At 38.6% G+C, this 18,582-nt stretch overlaps 1 protein-coding gene across 1 annotated transcript in view; it reads right to left on the reverse strand.

Moving 5' to 3' along the window:
• DOK6 (docking protein 6) overlaps nt 1-18,582 on the reverse strand; it is a 506,258-nt gene that overhangs the window by 222,929 nt on the left and 264,747 nt on the right. Inside the window, exon 5 of the mRNA XM_066578847.1 lies at nt 15,838-16,027. Coding sequence (XP_066434944.1) covers nt 15,838-16,027 — 190 coding nt within the window. The remainder of the gene's footprint in view (nt 1-15,837; nt 16,028-18,582) is intronic.

An 18,582-nucleotide genomic window follows, 5' to 3' on the forward strand; every position in this document is an offset into this window, starting at 1 on the left:
TTCATCGCTATTGTTATGTCTGATATATCGGTAACATCGATAGTTTAAGGCGATATAATATTGTTTTTTGTAAAGAAGTAACGTGTCTGGTGGTCTATTGACCATATTTTCTTTCTTTAAATTCTGCCCTTTCCTTTGTGTTGGTACAGGATGTAGTTTTGCTCTAGGCACTAATGAACTTATAAACAAGTTCTAGAAACTTTTGGAAAGTGTGAGGTGACTCTTTGTCACCAATAAGGTTTGCTCCAGGCAAAACAACTCTCAGAAAAAGTGGGATCTTAGGCCCACTTTCCACATGTGTTTGTTGATCGCGCTAGACGCAGGCTCTGAACGCTTGCGTCTAACGTGATGGCTGTGGGCAATACTTTCTAAATGAAAGCATTTCCACATGCAGATGGAGGGCTGCGCTGAACGCACAAAGGTCTCGTCCAGAAAAGGGGACGCGACATGTCGGTGTCTAACGCGAATGCAGTGCCCATAAAAAAGTTAGGAGACCCATCTAACGCAATTACAATTACGTTCAAGTCACTGCATTCGCGTTACCAGGCCCTGCATTGTTTACAATTTGCCATGGAGACCATTGGTCCCTCAGCAGCAACTTGAAATGCTGAATTTTCTTTATGGAGCTCTCATCAGAAGGTTGTAGAGGAAACCTGGAACCTCGGAAAAAAAGGAAGAACGTTAGATGAAACAACACCAGAACTTTCTTTGTTCTTAAAAATGCCACTCCAGGTCGTTTAGGAGACAATCCTTTTAAAATATGGAGAGAAATATGCCAACCCTACTCCAATTTGTACCAACTTGGTAGAAAATATCTTTCTGTAGTTGCTACTTCGATTCCTGCAGAAAGAATGTTTTCAAAAGCTGGTGAAATTATGTCTGCTTGAAGGAGCATTGTGAAGGGAGAGCATGTGAGCAAATTAATATTTCTTGGCTCATTAGATAACGATTATTGGGGCCAATGATAAAATGCTTCTTTTTATATACCTAATTTTAATTATATGTTTCATCTGTAATTTTTTATTTTAATTTGTAACTTTAATATATTTTCATGATGTTATCAATAGCTATAAGTTAATAATAAATTCAACAGTTTAAAGTTTTAAAAGAAAACTATAATTTTTTTCGAAATATCAATAGTTTTCCACTGATATTTTGCAATAATCGATAGCTTGTTCAGCAATAGTCGATACTGTCGACTATCGATATTTTTGTGTTGATGTCCCAACCTTATTTTAGACACAATCATGATGTCAGTGTCCATTGCTTTCTCACGGCAGCCGCCATAACCACCTGTGATTTGGAGCCTCACTGCATATTGACGGAACAATTGAATTTCCCTAACATGTTATCGAGCTTTCGAACCTGCAAAGGGTTCTTCCTCAGGCATATGGTATGTATACACACTTACACAGTCCCAGTGGACATTAAGCTCAGAGGGAATATAGAGATACATGAATAAATTACAAGCCATACTGAATCATTTCTCACAAAACTATAAATCAATATGTTCAGCTCCTCCTGCTCTACGGAGTGTTGCTTACAGATAAAGTGAATCTCTCAAGCTCTAAAGTGACCGACAAAAGAGTTGAGCTTAAAAGTTTCACAATTTCACAATTCAATGCATGCTTAACTGTTTATCCTGGAGCAAAAAACTAATCATGTTGAAAACATAAATTTAGAGGGCTTAAATTATTACTCACCTGGTGGATTTCAATTCCATCATGAAAGTATTTTAGTAAACTTTTTCAAAGTGCAGAAAATAGTCAAATGACTTTCAGTTGTGTTACTTGCGTAGTCCATCAGGGCACGTAGTGTTTACCTTTCTCCACTGAATATCACTGACTAAATTTAAAAGGTCAATATTAAATTAAAACTCCTCCCTAAAGTATTTCTCTTCATCCATTCTACTAAAATGAAACTGTCATTGATACTGAAGCCCTATAATTAGAGATGTTTTACTGACAATCGCTCTACCATACAAATGAGCTTACTTGGCATTTCTCTTTAGTACATCAGGGTATATGGCATTATGTTTTGTGTTCTAGCTAATTGATAGATTGGAGTCCTATTAAGGTCCACAATTTAAGTAGTTGGTAGGTGTCAGGTATTCAAGAGACTGTGTGCCTTATTGCAAGAGCATCAATATACAACAAAAAACAACTCGGAAACAACTCTACTGATGCTGTCTAAGACCATGGAAGTTCTTGACACCATAAAAATGTTGTGGGTTGTTCTTTATCTTGGACAGGTAAAAGGGATGCAGGTGATATATGCTCCCTCAATTAATAATTAAGAATAAAAGAGGTTTCCTCTATAAGTACTAATAGGTTGACTACTAGAATTGAGCGAGCATACTTGTTAAGGACAATTGCTCGATCGAGCATTGTCCTTAGCGAATATCTCCCCGCTCGGCAGAGAAGGTTCGGGTGCCGGCGCGGGTGACAGGTGAGTTGCGGCAGTGAGCAGGAGGGAGCGGGGGGAGAGAGGGAGGGAGAGATCTCCCCTCCGTTTCTCCCCGCTCTCCCCTGCCACTCCCCGCCCACCGCCGGCAGCCGAATCTTTGCTCCCGAGCAGGCAGGTACTCGCTAAGGGCAATGCTCAATCGAGAATTGCCCTTAGCGAGTATGCTCGCTCATCTCTATTGTCTACCTTTTGGATTTAACCACATAGAATATAATCACTACAGATTTTCTGCATTGAAATTCTATGTGAAAATCAAGAGTGTTTACAGAGTAGTGAATACGTGGAGAAAGTCTATATGGAATCTTCAGAGAAATCTATCTGTAGTGATTTAGTAGTAGATTTTCACAGGGGAATTCATCCCTTTTAACAGGCAGAATTCTGTGGCAAATAAGCACCAAATTACCTTAGAAATGTGCATATAACACATTGTAGTTTTTGTGGCCGAACACTTAGGCACTGTTAACACAATGACGTTTGTGACAGATTTGATGCAGAACCCAGTGGAATTTATGACCATTCCACAGCAAATCTATATTGCTTAAGTGTCCCATTTATTTAAATGCAAACATGTTGCGTAGTCTATATGATATGAACTTCTTCCCTCACAGATTTGAAATCCTCATGTAGAAAAAAGCAAGTGACATCATTTCTTGATGTGAATTGAATAAGGACAACCCGTTCACAGATCTATAGCAGATTTCATTGTAAATCACAGGATTTCCCAATCTAACATTGCATTAAATCGGTTTTCCGCGATTCCTAAATATAGGTCATCAAGAGCCAAATGGTAGGGGTCATTCTTCTGGAACCGTCCATTAGCTGTTTTAAGAGACCATGGTGTTGGGGTGAGCTCTGTGGCCTCTTCTCAAGCCTTCGATGTTGCATTCACTCATCAAGTGGCCTGAGAGCAGCACAGTCCTATTCAAGTGAATGAAATGGTGCTGCTGTACCTTGAACTGCATGCTACAAAGTATATGGCACTGTACCTGGTATGCAGTGAAGAGGCTGTGGTAGCTTCTTCAAATATCTGATCGGCAGAGTTCCGAGTGGCAGACCTCACCGATTCTAAGGATAAGTCATCATTACTTGAGCCCCAGAAACATCTTCAAAGTACAGTAAGTTCTACAAAGAGTTCTACTCACTCGTGAATGATTATCATTTACATAAAATGTATGGCAAGTCTACCATTATTTATAAAACAAAGGTTAGTTATTTTATAAGACATCATTACTCTAAGGGGCAGAAATACAATTTATAATGTGCTGGGCCTCATGGATAAACAAACCAATTATTCAGATTACTGCTTTTATTTTCAAAACTGTTCTGGAAGAAAACTGGACCAGATAGTAACATGGGTTTCAATGCTAAACTTTCCATCACATCCATCTACAGAAGAGATACAACATGATACTGCAATGTAGCTTAGTTTCACTGTAATATTGTGTCAATGTCATAACAATAAAATCAATAAACTTGCAGCTCTGTTACTTAGTATTGCTTGTTGCAATACTTTTGTATCCATGTTGTTGTAGTGGCTTTGGGTAAGAAATCACTTCAAAATGCTATTCAATATTTCTACTGGTGCTTTCCCAGTATAGAAATGTTATCTAAGTTCTTATATCTTTTTACATCTATGTAAAAACTGTAAACTGCTGTTCAAAGATGAATGCACAGATGAAGCAATCATTAACATGACTGGTGGATCGTGATAACTCAATTTACAGCATTATAGTACATTGTAGCTGCGTTATCATAACACATTAAATGTCAAATTAGCATTAGTTACATCTGTACACTAAACCATGATAGCATTCCTTGACTCTCATGGTAGTTAGGTTACAAACCTCGTGCACTGTGACTGTTCATCATATTGAAGGCCACACTGCAAGGTCTCATGAGTCATATTTTCTATATATTTGTTACAGAATGATTAAGTGTGATTTCAAGACATGCAGTCTTTTCTTATAGATCTTCAAGGATGTTGATGCCATACTTTATAGACCAGACAACACTTGTGGGGGAATTCATGAACACATTTAGGCCAGAATTCTAATGTTAAAAAGTTGCAAATCTTTGTACAAGTCCGACTTCTGCAAACATTTGCAACTTTTCTTCTTTTTACACCATTCTTACTATTTTTGTAAAAAGTGGGCAGAACTTGGTGGGAGCAGGTGGGGTTGATCTCAGTTAGTCAAACTCACTATAATTTATGCCAGAAACTAATGTAAATAACAGCACAAAACAACAGCAAATTTTGTCTGCAGTAGACTTCAGAAAGTGGCACATGGCTGTCCCAAGAGGCACCAAATATAATAAGAGGCTTGCCCCTCTTATTACATTTGGCATATTTGGCAAATTGCTGTCACTATTTAGTTCAGATCAGTGCGTGGAACACAGGTATTATATAGATGTGCCTTTTAGTGTTTTTTTATCTTGAGGTTTTCATATTTATAAAACTCCACCATCAAATTACATTTTTATGTGCCATGGGTAATATCACAACTGTGATGTGTCATTTACTACTGCACCTCCAAAGACGGGAAATTGTATTTACTTTGTTAAGCTGCTGTGTGTGAAGGACCATTTACACGCAAAGATAATCTTTCAAACAATTAAAAGAGTGAAAGTTTTAGCAATCTTTTGCATAAAATGTTAATGGACACTAATGGGCCTCCAGGAGGCCCAGGCCCTGCTGTGCAAACAGCTACATTGTTCTCATTGGGGCTGCCAGCAAAATATAATGTAATCTCTCGACTCCCACGGAGAACATAGCATGCGGTCTGTTGAGAGATACTTTATCTCTGCAGCTGAACGATGGATTTTAAGTTCACCTTAAAATCCTCGTTCAGACGAAAAGTGCATGATGGCAGTATTTACATGTAATGCTTTTTACTCATTTTCGCTCGTTTGAACAAATTTTGAGCGATAATCGTTACGTGTAAATGGGTCTTGAGACTACATTGGTCAACACAATTTTTCTGGCACAAGGTTTTCACTGGATTTTAGCTAATTTTGGGGTGCTAAATCCATGTATGTCATCAGATTTAGTCCATCACATCAGGTTTTTGAGATATGACAGATTGCATTTTTGCTAGAAATTGTAATATTCTACTCTTAGTGGAAGAAGTAAAAATAGAGAGATACAAATCTTTTTTTTTTTTTTATTGCACTATGCCTGCATAAACTTCCTCTTCTCTAACATTCTGTGGTGCAAAGCATTTGGAACATCTCTCATCAAACTCCAGCAGTAATCTGCCATCATATTGGAGTCCCACCGACCTTGATAGTGTTCTTCCATTACTTTAATATCTTGATAAAAGCGTTCACATTCCTCTTTACTACCATCAGGGCTCAGTCACACGGGCACATCGGCACCCATACACAGGCGCCGATGCGCCCGTGTGACTGAGCCCTCACCCAGGTTCTCTGGAAATTCACCCAACTGACAATGTAAGTAGTGCACCTTGATTTTCATTTTACATCCAGGTGATTGAAAACTCAAAAGCGGCTCCTTCACAATCTTTTAGTAGTTGTCAGCTTTCCTGTTCCCAAGGAAACTCTGCAGCACATTAGAGAAAGCATTCCTAGCTCTAGCTTCTGCCGCATTCACTGTTGTAACAACTTGGCCATCCCTGAGGAATGTTCTTATCTGAGATCCATCAAATATTCCTGCATTTTTCCTCTTGTCACTCAGACTTGGAATGGTTAAACATATGTGGTGGAAACAGTCTCCACTGTGATCAAGGGCTTTGACAAATTGCTTCATCAAACCAAGCTTTATGTGAGGTGGGGAGAAGACATTTTTTTCCTAACAACCAGAGGATCATTAATGACATTTTTGTCACCAGGCGTCAAACTGATTCTTGGTGGTCATTCTTTTTTCACCCATTGGTCTGCTGTAGCCCTTCTGTCACAATATCACAAGAAACGTGTATTTTGTGCAACCTGCCTGCTGGCCCAGTAGTAAGTTCATCAAACATTGGTGGACACCTTCTTTAAATAAAAGGGTGGATATTGATGGTGTTCACCCTCTTAGGAGTCCCTCTGATCAACTTCAATAAAGAAATAATAATTCCAAAAAACCTATAATATGTTACGAAAGGCATTTATAGTAAAATACTCTCATTTAATTGTATTATCATCACCACATATTAAAGATGAACAGCCAGCGGGAATATATATAATATAGTGAATCATATGATATTAAGTATGACAGGAAACAATTAGCCTGCCTACCAATCAATAGGAAAGTGAAACAAACCAGTCATTTGTCATTCAGAAGTAAAATATGATTAAAATAGGCACTTTCAATTTATGCACACATTTTACAGAAAGAACACTTATCCTCTAATTCATGCCTCGTATTTTACCATGTAATCACATAGTGCTGCATATAGACCCTGTGCAATAGCCAGGGATTTTTAGTAATGACACGGAAACGCGTATTCATTGGTTCATTTGCATTTCATTATCCAGCATCCCTGTCTTTAGTGGAAGCAGTGGCCTAAATTAACGAAAGCTCACTGATTGCCTAAGCAGTACTCTGATGTGCCATCAGTTCTGAAAAATTATGTTTTGTATATAATTGATCATTTATAGCTAGACCTTAATGCAAAGATAATACTCTACTAATGCAAAAGCCATTATTTAATCTGCATTTTGAATGGTCAAGTAGAAAGATTTTTACCTAACATTAGTGTATTGTAATTGTTAAATGTGCCCAGAGAAATGTATCCAATATATATTTTTTATATATACTACAAATACTGCAACTCAGTACAATACTATATAGATATAAAGCTGCATAAACAGGGCGTAGAAAGAGTAAAAGGTGATCTCAGCAATAACCAAGTAGGATCCTCCATCTTAGTTTTCATTTGGACAGCTATATCCGCTTCATGTGAAGCTAGGAGAGGCAAATATCTGCTAAAGAGGTTGCTCAGTGGCTTTAAAGGGGCTTTGAGAAGAGGAACGAACAGCACCTTGGATTTGAAACAAAGAAGTTCCTAAAGGGAAACTCCTTAATGGGTTCTTCTTAACCTCTCATTAAATCCACAACGGTAGAGAACAGCACATACATAACAGAAAGAAACCCCCCAAACAAGTAGGGGTACAAAAGCAATTAGAACAAAATGTGTGTGCTCCAATGGGGTCAAGACCAGAAGTGTGTTGGGACTTACTTGGGGAGGAGGAGATCTCCCTTCATTAGAATAGGGTAAATATTCTCCCTGGGATCCCAAAGTGACAATTAAGGAAGAAATCCACATCCTCCCAAGATGGATGGTTTTCTCCGAAATTCTAATCCATACACATTGGTGAGGAATCACAGCATACAATCCATAATGGAACGTGCAATGTGTTTTGGAGCAGAAACAGGCTCCTTTCTCAAGCACAAATCTGTCCTACAGTCACCTCCCACAGTCTTTAAAGGGGGTTTACAATACTTTACTAGTGATGACCTATCCTCAGAATAGGTTCTCAACTGTTGTTTGGCTAGGGTCAGCCACTTGGGACTCCAATGGTCAGCTGATATTAGGCTAGCTGTCAGTGTAGATGGAGCAGGAAGCTGGTAACACTGTCCACATTGCAGAGGCCTGGATTGGTAATTGCAGGCACAGCTCAGATTGAATTCAAGGGGAGCTGTGTCTACAATATCAACCAGTGCCACTGCAAAGACAATGGAGATGTCAGCTTCTGGCACCATGCACACTAACAGCAGGTCTGATATTAGTTGATCACTGGAGGGTTCCAAGGGATGGACCTCTACCAATAAACTATTGATTACTTAAATCTTGAGGATATCTGTAAGATAAGACTTTTGTTCCTCCCGCTACTCCATTTGCTGTCCTTCTGGTCCATCTGATTTCTGCTTGCACCCAACAGTAGTGTTGAGCAAAATGAAACAGTTGAACCCTTTGCTTAAATTTCGGTTCTGCTCAAACCCCAACCTCGGGGAGTCTGACTTGGCTCAACCCACTGAAATAGTAATTCTTCCTCCACTTTCTTATTTTTCCTACTTCTCTTTTCTTCTTTTAAAAAGAAGAAGAAAAAGGAGAAGGAAAAAGAAGAATAAAGAAGGAAAATATGGAGAAAGAAGGAAAACATAAGAAAACAGATGAAGGGAAAAGAAGAATAAGGAAAAAGAGGGAAAAAGTAAAGAAAAAGGAGGGAAAAGGAAGAAAAAATATTAAGAAACAAAAATAATATTTTTTTTCTTCTTTCTTTGTCTGTTTTTTAGTCTTTTTCTTCTTTCGTTTTATCTTCTATTACACAGGGCTTCTATGGCTCTTAAACCATGTTAAACAACAGTTTTAGGGGCACTAGTGAAATTCAGGTTCAGACCCAACTGAACTTTTTGCCCAAGTTTAGTAAACCTGCCGAACTACACTTTTTGATAGTTTTCACATCAATTCCCAGCAGCCAACCACTTGCCGTCCAAGCATGTGACAACTGTGGCTAATACCTGGCCTTGGTACTGCTGTGGCTAGGGATTGGTTGCAGTGGTCATATACTTGGACAGCCCATGATCATGTTCCTAGAAGTAAGCAGAGACCATGTGGACCAGAGTGGCAGGAAATGGAGCAGTGAGAAGGGAAAATTTGAGTATAGTCCTATTTCTTATTTTATATAATTCCCCCACTTTATAATAAAAGTTAAAGCTACTGGACAACCCCTTTAATCTCTTTATTTCATGTAGGAGAGAAAGAGTTACATTTTGCCTGGTTTGCTAACATTGCCAGTTACACCACTTGAATGACCTTCCTAATCTGTTTTAGTATATGTCAATTTATGTGACATGGTAATTTAAAGAATCAAACTTCTGAAGCATTTGCTTTGGTAATAAACATAACAAGGCCATACCAGATATTAACAGTAACCTCCTCATGACCATCTCCAATGTAGATTATATTTTTCGATGACAATGTATATTGGTTTACTTCTTTAACCCCTTAACAACTTATAACAAATATATTCATGATGGATCACAAGAAGAGCTGTGGAATAGACTTTAGACCTGAGCTTGCTCCACATCCAGCAGGTAGTAGCCTTTTTTTTACAGCTGGCAGCCTCCGGCAATGACCAGCTAATTACTTACATGCTGGCCAATGCTGGTAATTAGTAATAGTAATTACTTAAATGGCCATTAAATTACTTAAATGCTGGAGTTGATGCAGACTAAAGGCCCATTTAGACACAACAATTATCGCTCAAAATTCACTCAAAAGCCATCTTTTCAGTAATAATCGTTGTGTCTAAATGTGCTCATCTTTCAGTTTTCTGCCGAACGACGGTCCTCAGTTCGACTTCAAAACCATCGCTCAGCAGAACAGCTGATAACACAGACTGCATGCTGTGCTCTGCCTGGGGACCTGTGATTACAGCTGATTTCATTGTCTCAGCTGTCAGTCCAGCAGGCAGAGCAAAAGGAATTTATTCAGAGAACAGCGGGCAGTCTTCTGAATAAATTCAGCTCCTGGTGGCTCACCCATTGCTAATTGGTACTAATAGGCATTAGTACAATTAGCAGATTATGCAAAATGATGGAATCAAAAGCCATCTTTTCAGCGATCATCTGTGTGTCTAACGGGCCTTAAGACATCTAAGCAGTTAGAAAAAGGGCCTTTTTTGCACTTTATTGCCCATTGGGTTACCATGTCATTTTCAGATTTTGTGAAGTCTCCCAACTATTCCAAAGATTTCAGCCTATGCCTGTGGCAGGCCATAAAAGGTTGCCAGTAAAAGTACTAAATACTGCAATATAGAACTATTGCAGTGTGATGTACAAGAGTTCAGGTGAATGCAAGTTCAAACACCCCTTGAAGACTAAAATAATACTAAAAATAAATTTAATAAAAAATTTTAAATAGTCCAATAGAAGAAAAAGAACTCTGCACTCATGTGGATGAGACTAACTATCAATGAGTCCTCGGGATGTCTGATAACATCAATCTATTTTATTATTACATAGAGCAACTCTCTCATTATTATGAGCATGAAAAAGGCATACCTGCCAAAACGCGCTGCTCTATGTATTAATAAAATAGTTTGATGTTATCAGACATCCCACGGACTCATTTTCTTCTATTGGACTAGTCTACATTAAAGCATCTGTGCATCAGATTGCTTGGAGTACCAGCGTCTCTCCAGACATTTGGATCGTGGATCATTGATTAACTTGATATGCCGACCAGGACAATAGGTGGCGGTGGGTTTCCCTTTCATACGGGCCTTTTTCATATGGGTGACAGCGATATTGCTGCTACAAAATTGCTGCAATATCGCTGCTCTACACACACGAGTTTGTAGCATCAGTGATGCTTTTTTCTTGGGAAAAATGTAGCATTTTATTGCTGCTATCCAAGATTTTCTCATGCAATAAAATAGCAAGATAGTTAATAGGAGTTTCTAAGGTTAAATTCGCATTGCACAAAAATTGCAAGTTTGTGCTATGCGATGCGATAAACAAGGAGGCTCCATAGGGAAACGTGGGCTACAAACCATAGCAAATCATGGCAGTATAGGGCCACAATGTAACAGGCTACAAAACATCTCTCATGTGAAAGAACCCATTGGAAACCATGTGCTTCACATACATGCATTTTGTAACAATATCGCATCGCTACCAAATCGTGCGGTTTTGTACGCCATGTGAAACCAACCTAATTGATATTGCTGAATCTGTAAAAGTACAGAATATCAACATACGCCCTTATTTATCTTGCACAGTGAATACCATAAGAAAAAAATATACACTGCCAGAATTGCAGTTTTTTTCATCACCCTGCCAGTCAAAAAAAATTGAAAAAAAATGATGAACAAGTCATATGTAACCCATATTGATACCAATACAAACTACAGTTCATCCTGCAAAAAACAAGCATCCACACAGTTTCATCAACATAAAAATAAAATTCCTGTAGGTCATTATGTGGCAACAAAAGGAATATTCTTTTTGAAAATGTTATGCTTTTTAAAGTAGTAAAACAAAATAAAAATTTACTTTTGCCATATTTGTACTGGCATGCAGAATGAAGTTAACATGTCATTTTTTTACTACACTATAATCACTGCCGTCCTGCAAAAAACAAGCCGTCATATGGTCCTGTTATAGCTTTTGAAATATGGGGATTAAAAAAATGGGAATCTGAATAGCTATTTCTGCAGATTAGCCAAAAAATGATAACAGGAATTTTACTAATCCTATAAAGAAAAGCCTCCCCTTGCCTAATAATTGGTGTCTACAAGCTCAAGAGAGGCTTCAAAGAACTGAGCAAAAAAATCCAGGCCCATTGGCCAGTTTGCAGTTCACCCCCATACAGTGTGTGGTGCATGAAAATGGTGATTTCTGCATGATGGCTGTAATTTCAAGTGTAAATTAGGTGCGATCCAACATGTCTTCTATAGACATTTCCTAACCCTAATACATATTTCCTAACTCTATCTCTAATACAAATTGTGTAACCTTGAAGAGTTGTCCAGTTGTAAACTATTGATAGACTATCCTCAAGATAGGTAATTAATATTAGATTGGTGGGGGTTTGTCTCCCAGAACCACTGCTGATCAGCTGTTCATTGGGCTGGAGCACTTTTATACTGAGCTGATTTCTGCAGGAAGCAGACAGCTCTGTTCTTACTGCAGTGGCCAGGCTTGGTATTGGAGGCAAATTTCCCACTGAAATGAATTAGAGTGACCACTGAGTTAAGAGCACAGCTGTCTGCTCATACAGAAATTAGTTCAATGCACCAGCACACTGGCTTAGGGAATAGCTGATTAGTAGGGGTCCTGGAGGACAGACCCCTGCTGATATACTATTTATGATTTGTCCTGGGGATAGGTCATCAACAGTTTACAACTGGACAACCTAATACACATTTCCTAATTCTAACCCTAATGAAAGATTAAAATGATACCAAGTTATCTTTCTGAAAACAGTTTGACCAGTTTGTTAATAAAATTTCCTCATTTATCAAAATGCCATTCATGTTGCAATGCATAAAATACTAAAATTTCAGATACATTACCAGTTGATTAATAAACTTTTCTTATGTCTATTGTCTATTATATTTTGTTTGGTTTTCATGGGTCTCAATTTGTTAATAAACGTATAGTACACTTTGGCAGAAAAATACTAGACATTCAGCAGAATGCCTGTATTTCACACTTTGCTTGTAGCACATATATATTAGCCAAGACATTAAAACCACTAAGGCTGTGTTCAGATCACGTTTAGCATGTACATTGGGAAGGCTCCCATGAGGCATGCTAAATGTGTCCATAGGACTGCACATTCAGATGAAAGCTGAAAGAATTCCTTTCAGCCTCTGTCTAGCTGGTATACATTGTTATACCACAAAAAAGGTAAGGAATAACATAGTAAAGCATGCTATTCCAGACTGTGGAGTCCAGTAAAAAATGTATATGTTAAATATATACTTTTTAAAACATGCTAGCCTATGGGTGACGAATTCCACTATATGACATCTGTCACAGGCATCCGTTAAACATATACAACAACAAAAAAAGTTTGGTTCCGTGTTAGCCAGTAGAGCAAAGTGTGATTGTTCTCAGTAAGAGAAACCAAGTAATCTTGTAGATATGATACCTTTTAATGGCTAACATCGTGTATTTTTGTTAGCCATTAAAAAGTATCATATCTACAAGATTACTTGGTTTCTTTTACTGAGAACAATCACACATATACAACATGCACTTTTCAATAATGTTTCCAAGTCAGAGCTGCTTGATGACTTGAGAGGGACCTACAAAATATTTTTGACAGCTAGTTTTAAAATTATAGATGTTCAGATAGCTTAACGGGATACCCCCAAATGAAGCATTCATGATATATCCAAAGGATACACGGTGAATGTCTGATAGATGTGTGTCGAACCTACAGGACACTATTTTATCTCTAGTCCCCACTCTGTCAGCACTAGGCATATCAAAACATGGTCACCAAGGTCTTCCATAGACCAAAACATGTCCTCTTCTGGTGACTCATGCTGTGACACTTCTTAACAAAGGCTCCATTTTTTTCACATTACCAATGACTAAACGTTTTCGGACATATTTTGCATATCAAAACATAATCAGTTTATATTCCCAGCAATCTAACAGAATATTGGCGAAAAATCTTGTATTCCTTCAGTACCAAAGTATCATTGCAATCTTAAATGGAATAGTATCATATAGACTAACTTAGCCTGGAAACACTTTTGGCAGAGATATGTACCTGCTCAGCTTCTTCATCACTGGTTTATGAATACAGGAATATTTCCACATCTTCTTATAGTCTGCTCAGAATGCACATAAAACCTGGTTAGGATTATTCATGAATAGTGCACACTATACTGGCAGCTGAGATACCTTTCAAATGCATCTGTACTAAATTAGACTATGTTCTAATATTCCACAGAGATTGGAATGATCATTTGGGGCTCCTAAAATTTGTTGCCAATATTCTGCTGGGACTATGAACTGGCGTTGGTTTGACATGCTTAGTGCTGACATAGAGCTTAACATGTAGCAATAGAGTCTCCACCCTACCCAGAGATTCACTTACTACCATCATTTGAACATCAGATACCAGCTGGCCAGTCTGGATACTAACCCACACAGACTCCAAACTAACAGTGTGAGTGCAGACACATTGCTGGGTACTGGATGCTCTTACATGAAGAAGAAGTGGTGAGTGCTGAAGAACAGCAAAAAGACTCAATTATTATATATGGATTGCATTTAACATAGATATTCGATTGACTGTAATATTCTTGAAGATTGGACGTATATAAATGTGAATATTCAAAAATCTCATATGTTGACTTTATAATGGATTTGTCATTACATTTTTAGATGCTTAAGCATATGTTGAATGCAGAGGGGTAACTTGAAGCTTCTGGGCCCCAATACAAAGCCTGTAACAGGGCCCCCAACTATAATGCTTTATTCATAGTGCTAGGCTCCTTACATGGAGAAAAGTGGCCTTATGGGCCCCCTATGGCTCCTGGGCCCAGCTGCAACTGCATCCCCTGCATCCCTTAGGCCTCATGTCCACGGGGAAAATCAGATCCGCTGCAGATTCTCCATGGAGAATCTGCAGCGGGTCCCTCCTGCCCCGCGGACATGAGCGCTGAAAATAAGAATTTAAAAGGATTAAATTACCCGCAGCGGGCGGGGAAAGCCTTCTCTTCCTCACGGCCGGATCTTCTTTTCCGGCCGGCGGATGAATTCGTCACGCCGGCGGCACGTCGCCGGCACGTCGGCGACGTGCCGCGCGCATGCGCCGGGCACATCCGCCGAGCCGAAGCAAGAAAGATCCGGCCGTGAGGAAGAGAAGGCTTTCCCCGCCCGCTCCGGTTGAGTAATTCTTTTAAATTCCTATTTTAGGTCTCCCGCGGATCCGGACGGCTTCTATAGGCTTCAATAGAAGCCCGCGGGAGCCGTCCCCACGGGAGACCCGCATGAAAATGGAGCATGGTCCGGATTTTTTCATGCTCCATTTTTTTTTAAATGCCTTTTATTGACCATCCGCGGGTATTTATCTACCCGCGGGTGGTCAATGCATCCCTATGGGGTGCGGATCCGCGGGCAGAAGAAGAGTTAAAATCCACTGCGGATTTTAATTCTTATTTTGCCCGTGGACATGAGGCCTTATACTTATGCTCTGGCTGAATGTGATTTGACATTTTTTTCCATAAGTTAAGTATCATGAGATTTGTAGCTACAGATACAGATACAGTAAGATACAGTACTGGCTGCAGAGTGATTTCTATAATCAAGTTTGTGGAGCTCTATAGAACACTATTAAAATGTAGGCTAGGGATGCTGGATATGATTTTATGTGTCTGCTAGAGTTTCCCTTTAAGCAGTTTGTAAATGTTTTATATAAAAATAATATATTTGATATTCATTCTAGCTGGAGAAAACAAACAAAGATCAGCACAATCCTAGACCTGCTGTTATTTGAAAGTTTATAATGCTTAGTATGAGAGCCTGACAGTCGTAGATGTGGTTTAGCCTAACTTTATTGATAAAGAACAATAATCAAGCAAATTATTCTGTATTCCAACAGACAGATGAGTTGAAATGACATTTCCAAATAACATACACTCATCGAGAAAGAATTTGTTCATTCAAATTGACCAATAGACCAAGTACTCATCAATAATGTGTGCAAATAAAGAAAAATCAAGATTTATCTAGCTAAAGCTTTAAATAAACTTTTGTTTTCTTTTTCTCTCTGTAGTGAAAAAACAGATACATTTCTAAATTTAATTAATACGAATTTTCATTACAGAAGTTAGACAAAATGAATAGCCCAAAACACACTGTTACAGATTCCCATTGAAACAAACAACACATTTGCTCACCTTCCTGACTCAAAGGTAAACCATGTGGAGTCCCTTCCATATCTTCTTAAAGAACTTAGAGGCCACATAACCAACTTCACTTTTGCATTGTGAATATCCCACAGGTAGATGTTTTCATGTGTGATCTGCATTGTGCATTCCCCATAGATGTCTAAATTTGGTGTTGGCATAAGATACACATTGAACCTCTCTATATAAATTTAGAGAAAAAAAGAGAAAGTAAGTAAAACTTTAATGAATTATTTCATTTCAATGATAACATATGTTAAAACATAAATAATGATATCTATGCAAATGTGTAGACATATTTGGCCCAATATAGGTAAAAAAATTTAGAACTGCTTAGAAAATTCACTGAAATTTCACAATTCCTTTATTGGTGGGTTAGAGTTTTCCTTTCTACACATATAACCACTTCAGTATGCAATTGGGTGTTTCTGAGGTCCAGAAAACGTATTTTACAGTATTAGAAATACCATCTATTGAAATTATATGCATTATTAAATAACACAAACTCCATTGTATTGGACTGTTTTGACCAAGATATTTATCAGGCATGTAAAATAAAACTATGCAAAAATTTCAAAAATACATTTTTAAACTTGTGCTCTTGGGGCCTCGTTCAGACCCAACAGCGGTGGAGAGGTGAGTATATATTTTTTTATTTTTACACAAGCTAGGCATGATTTTTATATTTCAAGCCCTTCCTCGAAAATCACTGCAGGAGTTGCCGGCAGCCAGTTGGTGACTGCAGCCCACTGCAGCAGCAGTGGCCCCATTGAAAGCTATGGCCGCAGAGCTTTGTTCACGCTTTTTTTTGCACATTCATGCCGCACTGCTTTTTGTGCAGCATGGATGCGTCCAAACCAACGCTCATATGAACAAGGCCTAAAGGGGATCTGTAGGACTTTATCATTGATGCCCTATCCACAGCATAGATCATCAAAAGTGGATTTGCAGGTGTGCACCACTCAGGATTCCTGACAATAAGCCCACTATCATTGCATACAGAGTCAGACTGCTGTGTCCACAATGCAGCTGTTAGGTTTGTGCTGCTGGGATACAGCTTCACAAGTGGGATACTTGAGCTGGCTGGGTGTGGAGTTTCTTCAGCCAGTCTACCCCCCTGGTCTGTTGCTGCACAGCATTGAATGACTGTGATTAGTTCATAGAGTGCTGCGGTGATTGGCTGAGCTGCGGCACTCAGGAACCAATCAGAGCCAGCGGTTCCTGAAGGCAGGGTTTTTGAAAGCCCAGGCCAGGAAGCACTGGCAGAAGACCAACAACAAGTACCAGAGCTGCAGAGGAGAAGTGCAGCAGAACGGACAGCACTCATTAGGTAATGTATTGTCTTCTGGGTTATTTTTAATGCAGATAGGGCTTATTTTCAGAGCAGGGATTATATTTCAAGCCCAGCTGAAAATCCAAGCAAAAGAGCGCTACAAAGTAGCGTGACTTTGTAGCCCCACAAAATCTTGACATCGCTGCGAGAAAAAGAAGCAATATCGCACAGAACATAGATGTGACATCACTGCGAATTTCTCGCGGTGATATCGCTGTCGCCTGTGTGAAAGAGACCTAAATGGAAGGAATTCTCAGTGGTATTTATGCTAGTTATAATGATGGTATTTATGCTAGTTATAAACCAGGGCTGAAAGACAATTAAACGAATAGTACACGACTGCCTGCATTTGCATGTAACAATTATCGCTCACTTTCGGCCATTTGAGTGAATTTTGAGCGATAATCATTGCATGTAAAAGGGCCTTAAATCAAATACAAATCACTTGCAAATCTATTGAAAGTTGCTTGTTAAAGTTTTTACTACTCTATGGAAAAATTCCTGCTAAGAAAAGAATGTGTGTAGCCTGAGTCTTAGGAAAGAGTTAGTGATGAACTATGATACATTATGGTCAATGAGAAACTATTTGCCTTGATGTGAGGCAAACTTAAATTCTCAAGAAAAAACTCGGGAACCATGGAGGATTTACATCTGACCAGCCAATTAATCAATTTCTTTTAGCAATCATGTAAATTTAGTGATGTGACTCGTATATCCCCTGATCCCCTCTATCTATGTCAACCTGCACTCTTCCTTTTTTTTTCTTATCTACTTCCGTTTCTACTCCCTTTGTGGACTCTTATCTTCATTACTGTCCTGGGCCCTTATAAGCCAGTTGGGTTTAGTTTTATTGATGTCGTCAACATCCCTTTTATGTACTATTGCATGCTTTAATTAGAAAAATGATGTGCTTTCTGTATTGACAAATAATAAATATCTATTATTCAAAAAACGAAAAGTGTCAGTGAATAATGTCAGCTAAGACCGGTCAGTGCCAAGCAATTAAGTTTAAATTTAGTAAAACAAGTAAAGCAGCAAATCTGAAGGATAATTTGGTAAACCAAGTTTAAGGCCCTTTTACATGCAACAATTATCCCTCAAAATTTGTCCAAATCGCCGAAAATGAGTGATAATCGTTACATGTAAGCGCAGGCATAGTGCACTTTTCCTTTGAATTATGGATTTTAACTCTGCATAAAATCCATCTTTCAGTCACTTAAAGACTGAGTAAATACATTCCATTTGAATGCATTTTCCTCATCTTTCAAAAGACTGCAGAATACACAGTGAACTTCTTGTGTTTTGCTTTGCATACATAATGAGTACTCTGCTTAGAAGAGAACAATGGAATTTGCAGGCAGATGTTTACACAGCTTGACATGTGTTTAAACACTGGCCCAGCT

Source organism: Eleutherodactylus coqui, chromosome 9 (assembly GCF_035609145.1).
Source record: "Eleutherodactylus coqui strain aEleCoq1 chromosome 9, aEleCoq1.hap1, whole genome shotgun sequence".
NCBI lineage: Eukaryota > Metazoa > Chordata > Amphibia > Anura > Eleutherodactylidae > Eleutherodactylus > Eleutherodactylus coqui.